General features: G+C 37.6%; 1 protein-coding gene across 7 annotated transcripts in view; it reads left to right on the top strand.

The window, feature by feature from the left end:
• CBLB (Cbl proto-oncogene B) overlaps positions 1 to 18,919 on the top strand; it is a 227,703-nt gene that overhangs the window by 89,490 nt on the left and 119,294 nt on the right. For all 7 annotated transcript variants that reach the window (XM_070368790.1, XM_005892379.3, XM_070368785.1 and 4 more), the window contains one exon: positions 5,362 to 5,508. In XM_070368790.1, coding sequence (XP_070224891.1) covers positions 5,362 to 5,508 — 147 coding nt within the window. The remainder of the gene's footprint in view (positions 1 to 5,361; positions 5,509 to 18,919) is intronic.

The following is an 18,919-nucleotide window of genomic DNA, read 5'->3' as shown; positions in this document are numbered from 1 at the left end:
TTTCCTTCTCCAATGCATGAAAGTGAAAAGTGAAAGTGAAGTCACTCAGTATTGTCCGACTCTTAGCGACCCCATGGACTGCAGCCTACCAGGCTGCTCCGTCCATGGGATTTTCCAGGCAAGAGTACTGGAGTGGGGAGCCATTACTCAGTCATAAAAAAGAATGAAATAATGCCATGTGCAGTAACATGAATGGACCTAGAAATTGTCATATTAAGTGAAGTAAGAAGTAGAAAGACAAATATCATATGATTTCACTTATATGTGCAATCTAAAATATGGCACAAATGAGCTTATTTACAAAAACAAAAAAAACCCAAAAAAAACAGACTCACAGACATAGAAAACAAACTTATGGTTATCAAAGGAGAAAGGGGGTTGGAGAGGGATAAACTCGGAATCTGGAATTAGCAGAGACAAACTGCCCTATATAAAATAGATGAACAACACAATCCTACTATATAGCACGGGGAACTAGATTCAATATCTTGTAATAAACCATAATGGAAAAGACTATGGGAAAGAAAACATATAAATGAATCAGTTTGCTATACACACAATATTGTAAATCAACTATACTTGAATAAAAAAAAAAAAGATTTGCTTCTTATTCCTCTTAGTTGTGTTGAAAACTTTAAAACATTTAGGCAGGGGAGTGGATGAGATCCAGTTTTACTTCAGACTCTCAGGAGTCATCTTAATAATAGTCTCTGTTCCCAGGATGAGGAAATGAAAGGTGAGACATACATATAATATGTATATGTCTATCACAATCTTCCAGTTTATCCCCTTCTTACCGCTGGTGGCCGTAAATTTGTTTTCTGTATCTGTAACTCTATTTCTGTTTTGTAGGTAAGTTCATTTGTAGCCTTTTCAAAGATTGTGAATGCAGATAGTTTTCTGTATCATCTCTGCCCTCTCCTTTGTCTTTTTTCCTCTCTCCCTCCCGCTGCTTCAAGGCTTCTTTATTTTATTTTATTTTTTTAATTTTATTTTATTTTTAAACTTTACATAATTGTATTAGTTTTGCCAAATATCAAAATGAATCCGCCACAGGTATACATGTGTTCCCCATCCTGAACCCTCCTCCCTCCTCCCTCCCCATACCATCCCTCTTCTTTAATATATTAACATATTTACTGGTTTACCCAGTATTGACATCTAGAAGCTACTTTTTGGTTACCTGGTATATCAAAATACCTTGATTTCAAAATTATTTCTTAAAAACAAAATCTCACACCGAACAAACTTTTTAAATGGCTTGGGGATTCCTACTATATGGATTTCCCTGGTGGCTCAGATTAGAGCGTTTGCCTACAATGCGGGAGACCCGGGTTCAGTCCCTGGGTCGGGAAGATCTCCTGGAGAAGGAAATGGCAACCCACTTCAGTATTCTTGCCTGGAAATTCCCATGGATGGAGGAGCCTGGTAGGCTACAGTCCACAGGGTTGCAAAGAGTTGGACACGACTGAGTGACTTCACTGTAGGGGTGGCAGAAAAAAATGACTTAACTTGTGATTGTTAGTGGGGGATTAATGTGGTAGTAATTAGTCAAAATAAAGTATCTCTTATATTGAAAGTCAAAGTGTTGCAGAATTTCTTGTAAAGTTATATTTAAGATTATTGAGTTTTTTTTGGTTGTTGTTCACTTACTCAGTCGTGTCCAACTCTTTGCAACCCCATAAACTGCAGCATGCCAGGCTTCCCTGTCCTTCACTGTCTTCCAGAGTTTGCTCAAACTCATGTCCATTGAGTTGATGATGCCATCCAACCATCTCATCCTCTGTTTCCCCCTTCTCATCCTATCTTCAGTCTTTCCCAGCATCAGGGTCTTTACCAATGAGTCAGTTCTTCACATCAGGTGACCAGAGTGTTGGAGCTTCAGCTCCAGCATCAGTCCTTCAATGAATATTCAGGGTTGATTTCCTTTAGGACTGACTGGTTTGATCTCCTTGGAGTCCAAGGGACTCTCAAGAGTCTTCTCCAATACCACAATTCAAAAGCATCAATTCTTTGATGCCCAGCCTTCTTTATGATCCAAATTTCACATTTGTGCATGACTACTGGGAAAACCATAGCTTTGACTATATGGACCTTTGTTGGCAAAGTGTTGTCTCTGCTTTTTAATATGCTGTCTATGTTGGTCATAACTTTCCTTCCAATGAGTAAGCATCTTTTAATTTCATGGCTGTAGTCACCATCCACAGTGATTTTGGAGCCCAAGAAAATAAGAGTCTGTCACTGTTTCCATTTTTCCCCATCTGTTTGCTGTAAAATGATGGGACCGGATGCCCAGATCCAGTCAGATAAATATTATTTCCTTAGTTGTTTAGTGAGAAAGATACATATTCTCAATTAGGATGCTTCAAATCCTTTTTAAGTAGTCATCACTTTTGGTCATAGGTTGAGCAGCAATCAAGTGGGCTTAGGGAAAATTGGCAAGGTATGGAAAAAATATCCTAATAGGAAAGAAAATTCATCTGCAAAGAAGGTATGTAGTTGTTGACTTTGTTCCCTCTGTGTCTAGATGATTAGAGGTGACTGTATTCTTGGATTTCAGTTTCAAAATTAGAAGTTATTTATATTTAAATTGGTATATAAAAGTGCATAGTGGAGTGGGGAATTAAAGCTTATAATGTAAAGCAAAATATAGTAAACAAACTCCCACACAGTCATATAAAAGACAAACTCATTTGTTGTGACAGTAAATTTAAATGACATCAGCTGAATTAGCTGTAAGTTATTTTCATTTCTTTGTGTGGATTGCAACCTCAGTAAATCAATCTTTCAGATAAAGGATTTCAAGAATAATCATTTACATATGTATGATATGCATTTTTTTAAAAAATTAGAAAATATATGTTCTGGTATATGTGAAAAATAAGGTAACAGAAAACTTGCATTAGCATGTTTTTAAGAACTTGAATTTCCATTTCTTTAAAGATTAAAGGCAAAAGAGATTTTTCCATTGCTTTAGTTTGTACAAAAAGTCAAATAGAAATGTAATCTTCTTGTAGGAAGAAGAAAATTGAACTATACACACAGTTTATAATTTAACAGTGATTGGTTGTATAGGTAGAAGTGATACTAGGGCTTCTAGACTGAAGATTATAAAGTACTGCTATTTCTGTTTTAAAGCTTAGTGCCTACATAGCCAGTGGATCAAATATCCAAGATGGATAATCACTGGTATTGTGCTTCAGGCTTTAGATCTAACAAATAAAAATGAAAAACATTTGGATATGATTAAAGAACAAAGAAACAAGGGGATGGATGGAGAGCAACCAATTCAGAAAATAAGGAACAGTTGGTTTACCCTAATTACAGCCATCCTGATTTTTCTTTTTTGTTTGTGTGTATCAATTGGAAGTTTTGGTCAGAAATTAACTCTTTTGCCTAATTATGGAAATAAATTCGTTGCAGCTTTTCAAAAGTGACTTTATGTTTTTCCTTAAACTCAAATTTCAAAAGACAGTTGCAGTTTGTATAGGCTTCATTGGCCACAGTTCTTTCCTTTGATAAAGTTCATCAGTTCGCTTTTCATTTCCTAAGACTGAATCCTTATATCAACCATCATCTAAATGAGGATGTGTTGACATAAATGAGAAGAACAAAGATTCAACTAATTAAGGGAGTTTTACCTTTGAATTAGGCTGAGTTGTACGAAAGTGTGACTGAACCTAAGAAGATGGTGAAACATTTTGCATCGCCCAACCATAATGATTTTGCAGATTGTTTCTTGTTGTCAATCAAGCACTATAATAAGGCCCAAGTTCTGACCCTCATAAATTTCTTTCTCATAAATAATAAAGGATATGGAAATTGGGACTTTCTGGTTTTTCAATAGAGATGAACTTTTTGAGATGTAAGTTACTTTATTGCTTTCTTCTTTCCTACTTTTCCCACTTTCTATCACAAGTACTTTTATTTATTCTGTGTTCATCTTATATAGGATACATGCTTCTTTTCATTAACTACTGAGAGGTGCTTACTATATAATCTCTTTGGTATGTAGCATGTCTTTTTGTTTGTTATTTGGGAGTCATTAAATACAGATACATGCATAAAAATGAGGCAGATAGCCACAATTTTCAATTTCAAAGTCCTTCTGAAACTTTGTATGGCATTATATGCATTGCAGATTTGATGGCTTTCTCTGTTTTTCCTCTGTATTTACTTGCCTCCTACCTGCCCTTGACCCCTCAACACATACACAAAAGCAGCTAAAGCTTCAAAATGGAAAGATATTATGTATGTGCCTGTTGTGTTCTGGGGATTCTGAATAAGCAGGAATATAAAGAGGCAAGGTCAGCTGAAAACTGAGAAGTTCTTTTGTATTTTATCTTTCAATTGCTTCCTTACTATTGCAGTAACAGTTTGGGGCTGATTAATACAATATATGTTGTAAACCTATGAAAAGCTTGGAAGGAATATAGATGATACTATTAAAGTATGAATCATGATTTGAAACATGCTGTAAATCACGTCAAAACCCCCAGAACTTAACATGGAAGTTAGAAGAGACAACACCTACATTTCCCTCACTCTAAACCATTTTTTCCATACCATAACTTTTTCTTTCTAAAACAGAGACTTGATCATTTCCTTAATCTTTTAGTCCACTTTGGCTCCCCATTCCTTATCACAGTAGTTTTTTATGGACTACCTTGGAATTACCTAGAGAGCTTCTAAAATGTGTACATATCTGAGGCTTATCATCAGAAACTGATTTTTAGATAGAAGTGGCAAGTGTATTTGACAAAATCTGTTCTTTGGTTCAGATGGCTCTTTGTCATGTCCCATCTAAACTTTCTCATCCCATCTCAAGCCATCTGTTCCACTCACCTTCTGCTGTTCTTTAGCCATGCTAAGCCTAGATAGTATCCAAATAGTTCTGTTTCACACTTCTGTACTTCTCTATACACTCTTCCTACTATTCAAAATTCTTTTTTCCCTCCTGTCTTTCCCCCCCTTTCTACTCTGAGTCTTTCATCTGTCGAACAACTGCTTATCTTCCTAGATTCTCCGTAATTGACACAATTTTCCTTATTACCCCATGTAGAAATAGTTACTCATTTTTGATTAACATTTATATTTGATTATGAGTTTTCTAGGTGTCCATCTCTCCCATTAAATCCATGTAATTTATCTTGTTCATGTTTATATTAAATGAATACATGGGTGATTAATAAAAACCCTGTTAGGAATTTAAATGTATAGTTTCTATGAACATTGTTCTTAAGGGCTTTATTGATTTGACCTAGGTTGGATAATTTCATTTTTCATGATATATATTCCCATTGAAACTTATGTGCCTATATATTTATTCTTCTCTTCATTTTTCCCCCTTTGTGTCTACAGACGAAATCTCACAAAACTATCCCTTATCTTCAGTCACATGTTGGCAGAAATCAAAGCAATCTTTCCCAATGGACAGTTCCAGGGAGATAACTTTCGTATCACGAAAGCAGATGCTGCTGAATTCTGGAGAAAGTTTTTTGGAGACAAGTAAGTACAAATCATTTTATAATTTGGATCCATATTTGAAGAATGAGGAAACCTGTCTCCAGTTCCAAATGGTATAGATTTTGCCTGAGTATTTCTAGAATGTTCTTCAGTGTTTTCGATAAGTACTTTTTGATTGCTTTTTTTTTTCCTGTTTAGCCACCAAAAATATACCTTAGTAACTGAATAATTTTGTTATTACCAAGTAGATATTATGTATTTATTTGATGTGCACTCATTGAATTAAATAGTTTGCTCTAAGAAGCAGAGGTATGTAAGATACAGTATACACGAGAAGCTCATAACTTTATAATTCAGTGAACATAAAACACATATACAAAGTAAAAGGTAGAAAAGGAAAGATACTTTAAAAAATGGCATAAATAAATTGTTCTGACAGTTCAGAGAGGGCAACGGTTGCTTCAGGATTGCAGCCATCAGACACTACTTCCTAGAGGAGGTGAAACATAAACTTGATGAAGATCTGAAATTGAAATGAGAAAAGGCCTTTATCCCTGGGATTCAGGTTTTCTTTGTGTCACTGCACAGAAAGTAAACATGTACAGGCAAGATACAGAAAAGAGGATAATGCTATCACAAAGTTGCATTATCTCACAAAACAGCTAAAGGTATTTTCCTTTAGGTGTTTTCTATCCAGACACAAGCTCAGGTGAGCTTGGTAAATAATAGGAATTAAATATCTGAAGTCTGCATAACTTAAATAAAACTTGGAAAACTTTTATCAGGAATCTCTTGGTAAGATGATCAGGACATGAGCATCAGGAGGCAGATGGTTTCTTTAGTAACCTTTTAAGGGTCCCTCAGTGTGTCTTGCTGGAGAAGGAAATGGCAACCCACTCCAGTATTCTTGCCTGGAGAATCCCATGGACAGAAGAGCCTGTGGCGGGCTACAGTCCACAGGGTCGCAAAGAGTCGGACACGACTGAGCGAGTTCACGTTTTCTCAGTGTGTCTTGAGTGTAAGCAGAACCCTAGCTTAGAGTTAAAAGTGATTGCTTACACTCAGACTGTTGTGTTCTTTTTGTAGTTAATTTCTGTATTTATACATTAGCTGATGAAATGACATAAAACGTTGGAATACACAACTGTGAATAATCTGAGTCCTCTGACACTGATGAATTAACTGTAACGTTAGGTTTCCCTTATTTTTCTTCATGAAGTGCTGTGTTTATCTATAAGCTGCTATGTGATTAGGGCACATACAGAGCAATGCACATTTGATTAGATATACGTTTTTTTACTTCAAAAATATTAAAGCCTTTATCCCACCTCTTAAATAAAAAGTATTCTGAATTATTTTTAAGCACTACTGGAGGTAATACTATTTCTACATTTAACCCTGACATTCTGTATTCCAGAGATCTAGCTATTTGTAATGCTCCTATATCCATTCACAAATGAGGACTTAAAAGAAGAAAACATTTATCCTCCTCTGAATTAGCCTAACACCCGAGTGTACTAATTAAATATTTGTGAATAGTAGAAAGCAGAAAGGGATTGCAGAGTTCTGAAAGTAAGAATTGAGGACTTCTTGAAGTTACAGCTCATATATTAATACTCTGAGCTTAATCCAAACAGTCGGTATCCTTCAACACAAACTATCTTAAAATTTTAAGAAAATCTATCAGATGAATTGCTTGTGGTATTTCTTTTTGAAAACTGAAAATTCTGGTGAGTTATAAAGTTGTTTGCTAGTCAGAAGGCCAGTGAAAAATGGAAAGATTCCTCACGTTTTTCAAGAGAGGAGTTTGTTTTGCCAGTACCTCAAACCACAGAGAATTATGCATTTGAGACATCTTTACTTCCCTTTATTTACAACCATAGACATTAAGGGGCTGAAATTTCTGTCCAACTGCTGTGTGAGTGAAATCACTTCTAAATCAATTGGGGGATTCTTGAAATGCTGATGAAACATGCTCCCTACCACCCAAAACCCTTGTAACTTTGTCTTCTCCTATCTTTGCTTACTTGAAAAAGCTTCTTAATTTGTCTTTAAGATTTTTACTTTTGGGATGAGAGCTAAACTTAAAGCTTCTTCTGGAACGCAGACATATTTCTGTAGTAATCAGAATTATGGTTCTTTTATTAGATCATTGGAAAAACCATCTTTGTATTCTCTGTGGGTTTTCACCATATAGTTCCACGGTATTTTATTGAATTAATGGATGAATGAATGATGTAGCATTTTAAAAGGTTGAATCCTTTTATCTTTTTTATACTCTAATACTAGTCCGCATTTTTGCATAACTGGGTTCTCATTCAGAAGTGTTCCTGTTATTTATCTACATATTGAGGGCATATGACAATGCTTTCATTTGACCTAACTAGTGCCTTTAACGGAGAAGGCAATGGCACCCCACTCCAGTACTCTTGCCTGGAAAATCCCATGGATGGAGGAGCCTGGTAGGCTGCAGTCCATGGGGTCGCTAAGAGTCGGACACAACTGAGCAACTTCACTTTCACTTTTCACTTTCATGCATTGGAGAAGGAAATGGCAGCCCACTCGTGTTCCTGCTTGGGGAATCCCAGGGATAGGGGAGCCTGGTGGGCTGCCGTCTCTGGGGTCGCACAGAGTCGGACATGACTGAAGTGACTTAGCAGCAGCAGCAGCAGTGCCTTTAAACCTGAATGTATTATTGTTTCATAAAACGGAACTATTGAGTGGTTAGTTCTACAAACAGCCAAACAAATTATGATTTTCATAAACCAACTTTAACTTAAGGAATATTATTGTGACATTTTCCCCAAAAGGGAAATAAGAAAAAGTCAATAAGAACACAATGTTCAGATGGAGTTAAAATTGGGAAAAAGTTACTGTTCAAAGGAATTTAGGAAAATCCTAAAGGCAAGTTTAGCACGCATACCTAAAAACCAGGCAGCAGACAAAAATTTTGAGGTATCATGTGCCTAATGCTTCATTTCTGTGCTTCTCAATCTTTTTGAAGTCATGGTAAGGCCGGCCTCTCTGCTCAAGACCTAAGCACAGCTGCCAAGAGGTTCCACCTATCAAAGTCTCGAGGGGATCAGTAATACATCATGTGTCAGGGTAAACTGGTTGGGAAGTTCTGTAGTTGTTAGATTTGGGGAAGTCCTTAGTTGGTAGATTTTTATGTGAGGTTATTGAATGTTTTAATAGTTGAGTTCTGCTTTTGCTTTCTTAGTCTATTGACAGGAGATAGTAGAAGTATGTAGAAAAAGAGGAGTGGCATTATTGAGTGAATGTTTCGAAGTAAATTCTGCTAAATGAGACCAATACCAGACTGAATGTTTACCCTCTGGGTTAGTAGTTTATGACCCAGAAACTTTCAGCATGAGGCTCAAAAAATTAAGGAAAAGATTCATTAATGTGATTAGACTCTGGGTAGCAGTCATTTTTCCAATAAGCAAGTCAGGTAGAAGTTTCCAGGCTCTTCATGCTAAGCATTTCTTGATGTTAAGATTCTGACATGTGGTTCCAACCAGCTTGAAGATTTTATCTCTGGCATAAAAGTTCTCACTGACCCCTCAGTGTTCCTCTTGCTCTTGATTTTTGTTCCTTATTATACTGGATCTTTTAGTTCTTAAATCCCCACAAGCTCTTGCTTATCTCCATATTTATTATTTTTCTCCATATGTATTATTTTTCATTGGCTTCTTTGAGGTTATTTGTCTGGTTATCTTCCCACTGGAGTACAAGCCCCATGAAATCAGGCTGATTTAATCAGTGTTTGCGGTTCCCAGAGTAGTTCAACACAGTGTCTCACTTGGGGACACTCAGAGTTGTTTAATTCTGAGGAGTTGGGGAGTGGAGGCATGTGTGCGAGCACGTGCACGTGGGCAGACAGTGCTTGCTTGTTCTGGAGGCAGTGTCTGAGTTCCAGCTTGCAGCTAGGCCATCCGTGTTCAGGTTCTGACTGCAGCATTTGTGAGCATTATCCCTTTGGACAAGCTGCTTGGTTTTTCCATGTATCAGTTTATTCATCTATAAAATATAGATGATAATACTGAAAAATGTGGATGATAATAACAAGAATACCTACTGTGTTATTGCAAAGATTAAAAGAGCTAAAATATACCTATCAGGCAGGTAGGACAGTGTCTGGCACATAGTAAGTACTCTGTGTTGTGGAATAATTAAACAGTTTAAACCTTTAATCTTGCTCAGTGTCCCAGGAATATATTTACTGTTAATTCTACAAATACTAAAACTAATATTCAACTTTACACGACAGAGATGCCATGGTCTCTAGAACTCTAAAAGCAGAAATCCAGGAAAAGTTAATAAAAGTTTTCTAAAATTGTGTATATGCTATGTAAAAGTAGGGTAGAGTATAAGAAACTGTCCTGCTGACCATGTGGAAAAAAAAATGCTCTGTTTAAAATTCAGTTCATTACATCTACCTTTGATTTCCTGAGGAAGTTGTAGGGACCTTTTGGTTTCCTGTGTTTTCTTTTCACTTTTAATTAGAAACAAATATGCCATAAAATACATTTTTTAGCATACTAACTAGATCAGTTTTCCCTCTAATCAAAGAAAAGGCAACTTAGTCATATTTAATTAAATAATGCATGATAGAAATGAAGAACTGATATAAGGAGAAAAAATAAACTGAAATATAAGTTCTTTTTTAAAAAGAATTATTAAAAAAAAAACCTTAAAGAGCTTCTATTTAATATTTCTGTTATTTTGTCACCTCCTACTGTTGCCTATTTTAAAACAGCCAAGTGTCTTTATATCATAAGGAAAATAAAATGACAGGGCTATTTTGTTCAATTCATTGCAGGAGGATCCCAGATAGAAAAAGCAAATAACATGTGAAATTATAATTTTCTACCTCTAAGCAGTATGTATTCAAGTTGGGGGATACAGTATATACAAAGATGATAAATAACTTAAAATCAGTTCTGTCCTATTACAAAAGTGCTTAAGAAATGTCACAAATAGTGAATTGTTTACTAGAGTGATCAGAATTGTTTACTTGGGCTCCATGGAGGAACTGGTGTTCTGTATGAGTTGCACATGTGTTAATAAGGAGGAGGCAGAGGAGCATGCTCTGAGGGGGATGAAATTTTCATGGTGTCTGCTGTCTTTCCAAAAAAAGATGCAGAGTAACTTGAAGTTTCCATAAATGGCATTTTTATTGTTGTTATTTTCTTTTATCTTCTTTTCCTCACTGTGAACTCCTCAGTAAGTGACATTTACTTCGGTGAAGTCACCATGAACTAAGTTCTGGTTCTTAACCTTGAAACATGGTTTCATCATGAGTGTGTCTATAGACTGGGTATATATTACTGAGCTTACAAACTGATCTATAATACAGAATGATACTTTGATTAATTTACAATGATCAGTGCTACTGTAAAGCAGATGGGAATGCTCTCATCACTTCAGATAAATTATATGTGGAGCCATATCATATCCAGAACATTCTTTGGTGAACATGGAATCTAAATATGGTGTGGTACTGTAGAAATTCCCCTGCTTCAAGGTCCAAAGTACTTAAAATTGTCACTCTTGGACTGTACTTTGAAAGCTCTGTTTGTTTCTGCCTCTTTGGACTTCTTTTTTCCCATAGACAAAGTTACACCTTTTTTAAATTGAAGTATTTTTTTTTAATTGAAGTATAGTTGATTTACAGTGTTGTATTTCAAGTGTATAGCACAGTGATTGAGTGATACATACATACATATGTTTTTATAGATTCTTTCTCTTATAAGTTATTACAAAACATTGTGTAGTTTTCTGTGCTGTGCAGTAGATACTTGGTGTTTATCTAAATAATAGATAATAATGTATACATGTTAATCCCAGACTCCTAATTTATCTCCCCCCTTTCCCATCTGGTAACTGTAAGTTTGTTTTCTATGTGTGTGGGTCTGTTTCTGTTGTATAAGTTCATTTGCATCAGTTCTTTAGATTCCACATATCAGTGATAGCATGTTATTTGTCTTTCTGGCTTAGTATGATAATCTCTAGGTCCATCCATGTTGCTGCAAAATGGCATTATTTCCTTCTTTTCTATGGCTGAGTAATATTTCACTACGTGAATATACCACATCTTCTTTATCCATTCAACCTTTGATGTACATTTAGGTTGTTTCCATGTCTTGGTTGGGCTTCCCTGGTGGCTCAGATGGTAAAGAACCTGCCTGGAATGCAGGAGACCCCAGTTCAATCTCTGGGTCAGGAAAATCCCCTGGAAGAAGGCAATGGCAAACCACACCAGTGTTTTTGCCTGGAGAATTCAGTGGACAGACTGGCAGGAGTCCATAGGGTCACAAAGAGTTGAACAGAAGTGAAAGTCACTCAGTCATGTCCAACTCTTTGCGACCCCATGGACTATACAGTCCGTGGAATTCTCCAAGCAGACTGCTAGTGGCTTGCCATTCCCTTCTCCAGGGGATCTTCCCATCCCACCGATCAAACCCAGGTCTCCCACATTGCAGGCAGATTCTTTACCATCTGAGCTGTAATGCCTCCTCCAATTCATTGCAGTCATTACCTGGACCTCCTTACTTATTTACATTATCTGCCTAGTTTCCAGATACTTGAGTTTGTTATGTCTAAAAACTGTGTGAAGCCATTTGACTAGTTAAAGGGGACCAGGGAGAATGCAGAGGACAGATTCTTAAAGAATTCTGATGAATTACGTATGCACCAGGGAAATTTAAGGAAGTGGAGGCATCACCAGAAAAGTAGGCTTAAAATGTGGGGAGTGTGGAATTATAGATGCTAAAGGAAGGTAGGATTTAAGGAAAGAAGGAGGGAGATTAGCCAGATCTCCGAACTAGATAAAGCCTAAAAAGTTTTCATCAGATATAGGGACAACAAGGCATTTATAACTCAATTTATTTTCTCTTTTTAACATTCTGCAAGTCTTCTTTATAACCAGAGTCTTAATAGGCTCCTCTTGTTGCACTGAATAGGCACAGTGGATTTTGCTATGCACTCAGTTGGTAGATTAATGGATCTGGCCTCCTTTTAATACCATGACTGCTGGTGAATTACATCTAGCAGCCCTAAGAGGAAGAGTCTGAAAACAACGTCTTTATTTTGAACTTCCTGAGATGCCCTTGGGCTTCCCTGGTGGCTCAGCTGATAAAGAATCCACCTGCAGTACGAGAGACTTAAGTTCAATCTCTGGGTTGGGGAAGATCCCCTGGAGAAGGGAAAGGCTACCCACTCCAGTATTCTGGCCTGGAGAATTCCATGGATAGTCCATGGGATAGCAGAGAGTCAGACACGACTTAGCTCCCCTTGGCCTCTAAAGTTAAACCTGTTTATATCCAGATTTTGGCTACTTATTTTACTTCTCCATCTTGAGAAGTATTTTGTTTTAGGTTTTGTGTTTTTTGGTTTTTTTTTTTTTTTGGCATTTTTTGCCAAATGAGAAAAGTTTGCTGAGGCCATTAATGTTTCATGAATAATTCTGAGTATTAAACCTATCATTATAAATTTCAAAAGTTGTATTTCTAAACTATGATTTAAAAAAGTTCTCCTGTGTATGGCCCTGGTTTTTTTTTTTTTAAAAAAAAAAAAAACCAACAAAACAAGACTTCGCATTTCTCCATCTCTTAGTTTTAGTCACCTGCAGTTTGATTTAATTAAAATCATTTTAAAGTCACTTATATTTTTGTTCTCAGAAGTCTTTATATTGTATTTGGAGAAAGAATTGTTTTCTTAATGAATTATTTAATAATGTGTTCCTGAAATCAAAAAGGTCCTGATTCTCAGTCCCTCTGCACGTGTATTCCCTTCTCTGTGGGATGGTTCTGCCTTGATAGGCGAAGAGAGATGTTTTCTCCTTCTGAAGCAAAGAGCATGTGTGCTTACAACCTTGTAACTTAAAAATAGTTTTCTCTGCAGATCCAGGGACAAGTATACTTAGTGACCATTATGAAGTATTTGGGCTCCCTAAAACCTAGGTTCCTCTTCAGTTACAAAAGTCACTTTGTGAATAGGTGTCACTGCTCTTTGCATCATCTGGTGGGAATTAGAGCTCAAGGAGCAAGTTCAAGAAAATGCTGGTATGCTGACCACTGCTTCCTATGAGTAGCAAAGTCTGTTGACTCGGATGCTCTGACCCACAAATCCTGTATGTTCTGCTAGCATCCATGCAGATGTGATAGGCTAACTTGTTATCTTGCAAATAAGGTAGAATCCTTACAAATAGCTGTGAAAAGACCGGAAGTTAAAAGCAAAGGAGAAATGGAAAGATATACCCATTTGAATGCAGAGTTCCAAAGAATAGCAAGGAGAGACAAGAAAGCCTTCCTCCACTATCAGTACAAAGAAATAGAGGAAAACAACAGAATAGGAAAGACTAGAGATCTCTTCAAGAAAATTAGAGATACCAAGGGAACATGTCATGCAAGGATGGGCTCGATAAAGGACAGAAATGGTATGGACCTAACACAAGCAGCAGATATTAAGAAGAGGTGGCAAGAATACACAGAAGAACTCTACAAAAAAGATATTCACAACCCAGATAATAACGGAGTGATCACTCATCTAGAGCCAGACATGCTGGAATGTGAAGTCAAATGGGCCTTAGAAAGCATCACTATGAACAAAGCTAGTGGAGGTGATGGAATTCCAGTTGAGCTATTTCAAATCCTGAAAGATGATGCTGTGAAAGTGTTGCACTCAACATGCCAGCAAATTTGGAAAACACAGCAGTATCCACACGACTGGAAAAGCTCAGTTTTCATTCCAATCCCAAAGAAAGGCAATGCCAAAGAATGCTCAAACTACCGCACAGTTGCACTCATCTCACATGCTAGTAAAGTAATGCTTAAAATTCTCCAAGCCAGGCTTCAGCAATACATGCACCATGAACTTTCAGATGTTCAAGCTGGTTTTAGAAAAGGCAGAGGATCCAGAGACCAAATTGCCAACATCCGCTGGATCATAGAAAAAGCAAGAGAGTTCCAGAAAAGCATCTATGTCTGCTTTATTGACTATGCTAAAGCCTTTGACTGTGTGGATCACAATAAACTGTGGAAAATTCTGAAAGAGATGGGAATACCAGACCACCTGACCTGCTTCTTGAGAAACCTGTATGCAGCTTAGGAAGCAACAGTTAGAACTGGACATGGAGCAACAGACTGGTTCCAAATAGGAAAAGGAGTACGGTATGTCAGAAAGTGAAGAGGAACTAAAAAGCCTCTTGATGAAGGTGAAAGAGGAGAGTGAAAAAGTTGGCTTAAAACTCGACATTCAGAAAACGAAGATCATGGCATCTGGTCCCATTACTTCATGGGAAACAGATGGGGAAACAGTGGAAGCAGTGTCAGACTTTATTTTTTGGGGCTCCAAAATCACTACAGATGGTGACTGCAGCCATGAAATTAAAAGACGCTTACTTCTTGGAAGAAAAGTTATGACCAACCTAGATAGCATATTCAAAAGCAGAGACATTACTTTGCCAACAAAGGTCCGTCTAGTCAAGGCTATGGTTTTTTCAGTGGTCATGTATGGATGTGAGAGTTGGACTGTGAAGGCTGAGTGCCGAAGAATTGATGCTTTTGAACCGTGGCATTGGAGAAGACTCTTGAGAGTCCCTTGGACTGCAAGGAGATCCAACCAGTCCATTCTGAAGGAGATCAGCCCTGGGATTTCTTTGGAAGGAATGATGCTAAAGCTGAAACTCCAGTAATTTGGCCACCTCATGCGAAGAGTTGACTCATTGGAAAAGACTCTGATGTTGGGAGGGATTGGGGGCAGGAGGAGAAGGGGACGACAGAGGATGAGATGGCTGGATGGCATCACTGACTCGTTGGACGTGAGTCTGAGTGAACTGTGGGAGTTGGTGATAGACAGGGAGGCCTGGCGTGCTGTGATTCATGGGGTCGCAAAGAGTCGGACATGACTGAGCGACTGAACTGAACTGAACTGAAGGCTGTATATTGTCACCCTGCTTATTTAACTTATATGCAGTGTACATCATGAGAAACGCTGGGCTGGAAGAAGCACAAGCTGGAATCAAGATTGCCGGGAGAAATATCAATATCCTCAGACGTGCAGATGACACCACCCTTATGACAGAAAGTGAAGAAGACCTAAAGAGCCTCTTGATGAAAGTGAAAGAGGAGAGTGAAAAAGTTGGCTTAAAGCTCAACATTCAGAAAACGAAGATCATGGCATCCAGTCCCATCACTTCATGGCAAATAGATGGGGAAACAGTGGAAATAGTGGCTGACTTTATTTTTCTGGGCTCCACAATCACTGCGGATGGTGATTGCAGCCATGAAATTAAAAGACGCTTACTCCTTGGAAGGAAAGTTATGACCAATCTAGACAGCACATTTAAAAGCAGAGACATTACTTTGTCAACAAAGGTCCATCTAGTCAAGGCTATGGTTTTTCCAGTGGTCATGTATGGATGTAAGAGTTGGGCTATAAAGAATCTAGTCAAGGCTGTGGTTTTTCCAGTAGTCATGTATGGATGTGAGAGTTGGACTATAAAGAAAGCTGAGCGCCGAAGAAATGATGCTTTTGAACTGTGGTGTTGGAGAAGACTCTTGAGAGTCTTTTAGACTGCAAGGAGATCCAACAAGTCCATCCTAAAGGAGATCAGTCCTGGGTGTTCATTGGAAGGACTGATGCTGAAGCTGAAACTCTAATATTTAAGCCACCTGATGCGAAGAGCTTATTCATTTGAAAAGACCTTGATGCTGGGAAAGATAGAGGGCAGGAAGAGAAGGGGACGAAAGAGGATGAGATGGTTAGATAGCATTACCGACTCAATGGACATGGGTTTGGGTGAACTCCGGGAGTTGGTGATGGACAGGGAGGCCTGGCATGCTGTGGTTCACGGGGTCGCAAAGAATTGGGCACGACTGAGCAAGTGAACTGGACCTGGAACTGACTCTGCAGTTCTTTAGAACCATGTTCTACTGGTGAAGAAACTGTGACTTAAAAGCAAAGAAAGCTTTATAAAACAATTAGTATTTATTTTTCATTAATAAATTGCTAATGATTCATCTTCCTGTTTTCCTTATTCTGAATCTTGATTATCAGTAGGAAATGACAGTAATAGGTTTTCTGTGTAACTTTGTTCTTGCCTTGTTTATCTGCAGTCATTAGTTGTTTCCCTTAAATAAAAGAAAATTTGGGGAGCCTACTTATGCCCAATATTATGTATGTAGTTTCTCCTGTGAGAATTTAGAGGTGTTATTGGAAATTGTATATTTTTTTGCCTCAATTTAGCATATATATCTAGCAGACTTTACTCATTGCTTGTTGATGGAATTGGCCTATGTAGAGAGATTTTAGGGGAATTTTTTCATATTATTACCCAGAAAAAAACATCTACTTCTGCTTTATTGACTACACCAAAGCCTTTGACTGTGTGGATCACAGCAAACTGGAAAATTCTTAAAGGGATGGGAATACGAGACCACTTGACCTGCCTCTGAGAAATCTGTGTGCACGTCAAGAAGCAACAGTTAGAACTGGACGTGGAAAAACAGGCTGGTTCCAAATACGGAAAGGAGTACATCAAGGCTGTATATTGTCACCCTGCTTGTCTAACTTCTATGCAGAGTACATCATGAGAAACACTGAACTGGACAAAACACAAGCTGGAATCAAGATTGCCGGGAGAAATATCAATAACCTCAGATATGCAGATGACACCACCCTTATGGCAGAAAGTGAAGAGGAAATAAAGAGCCTTTTGATGAAAGTGAAAGAGGAGAGTGAAAAAGTTGGCTTAAAGCTCAACATTCAAAAACTACAATCATGGCATCCAATCCCATCACTTCATGGCAAATGATGGGGAAACAGTGGAAACAGTGACAGAGTTTATTTCTTTGGGTTCCAAAATCACAGCAGATGGTGACTGCAGCCATGAAATTAAAAAACACTTACTCCTTGGAAGGAAAGTTATGACCAACCTAGATAGCATATTCAAAAGCAGAGATATTACTTTGCCAACAAAGGTCCGTCTCGTCAAGGCTGTGGTTTTTCCAGTAGTCATGTATGGATGTGAGAGTTGGACTGTGAAGAAAGCTGAGCGCAGAAGAATTGATGCTTTTGAACTGTGGTGTTGCGAAGACTCTTAAGAGTCCCTTGGACTGCAAGGAGATCCAACCAGTCCATTCTGAAGGAGATCAGTCCTGGGTGTTCATTGGAAGGACTATTGCTGAGGCTGAAGCTCCAGTACTTTGGCCACCTCATGCGAAGATTTGACTCACTGGAAAAGACCCTGATGCTGGGTGGTATTCGGGGCAGGAGGAGAAGGGGACGACAGAGGGTGAGATGGGTGGATGGCATTACCTACTCGATGCACATGAGTTTGGGTGAACTCTGGGAGTTGGTGATGGACAGGGAGGCCTGGCGTCCTGCGATTCATGGGGTTGCAAAGAGTCAGACACAACTGAGCGACTGAACTGAACTGAACTGAGATTGTTAACACTAATGAGAAGATCTTTGGTTGTACTTTCTAATTTTATGGTATATAATTTACTAACTTTTTAAAATCTGACCTCAGTAGATCAGAGGCACCTTGCTGTGATCCATGTATTATGAACCTACCAAGTATCATTGAACATGTAGAGCAAATATTGTGAAGAAGAGTCTTGCTTTATAAGGAAAAGAGCCAATACCCAGAATTTCAAGCCTGCATCTTTCTGATTTTCTGTGGTCAGTGGGTACTAAGTAGAAAATTTTTATATGAAATTTTGACATATTTTATGGATTATATTTACAGTTTCTCTTTCACTAATAAATTGTATTTTCAAAGTTGGGAAAGAAGTCAAATTGCAAATTATAAAGGAAAACAAAATATACTTTCCTTGTTACAGTAAGTTTACTATTTATTATGTTCAAAAGTTAGATTATGAGACGATATTATAAATCACATCTCTCATGAGGGAGTTTATTTTAAAAAATCAAGCATAATACTTAATAACCTATTATTTCTGCAATCTTATAAAAATGTTTGGTTCTATGTTTAAGTTTCAAAATGTGAGCATGTGAATACTTGTCGCTTATACATGGCAGTAATGCTTATCTATGCTGTAGAGAAAATGTTGTAAACATTTTTGACAATGAAAAAAAACTATCAGAAATACCGAGCATCTTGAATCTTTCTGTATGTGAGTAAGGAATTTTTACTTATGAGGATGATAAGTTAGATCTAATCACACATACTCTCGGTAACCCTGGTTACCATCCTGTCTACAATGAGTTGTACGGCAACTATTAGACCACAGTGATTTTGATATCTTCTTTCTGTGGGTAGCTGGAAAATAATTGTTTTTTTTAGTGATGGAAGAGTAAAAGGTGTAATAGCTTGTTAACCATCTGTTTTCATTTCCATAAACAAATAGTCATTTCAAAAGAAGATTGGATTTAAGGAAAAACTATATACAGAATATCAACAGACTTAGGATCACGGTACTCATAT

The sequence above is a fragment of the Bos mutus genome, chromosome 1, assembly GCF_027580195.1.
Source record: "Bos mutus isolate GX-2022 chromosome 1, NWIPB_WYAK_1.1, whole genome shotgun sequence".
NCBI classification, from domain to species: Eukaryota; Metazoa; Chordata; class Mammalia; order Artiodactyla; family Bovidae; genus Bos; species Bos mutus.
Note: the sequence above shows the minus strand (reverse complement) of the source record. Positions and strands in the feature narration are given on the sequence as shown.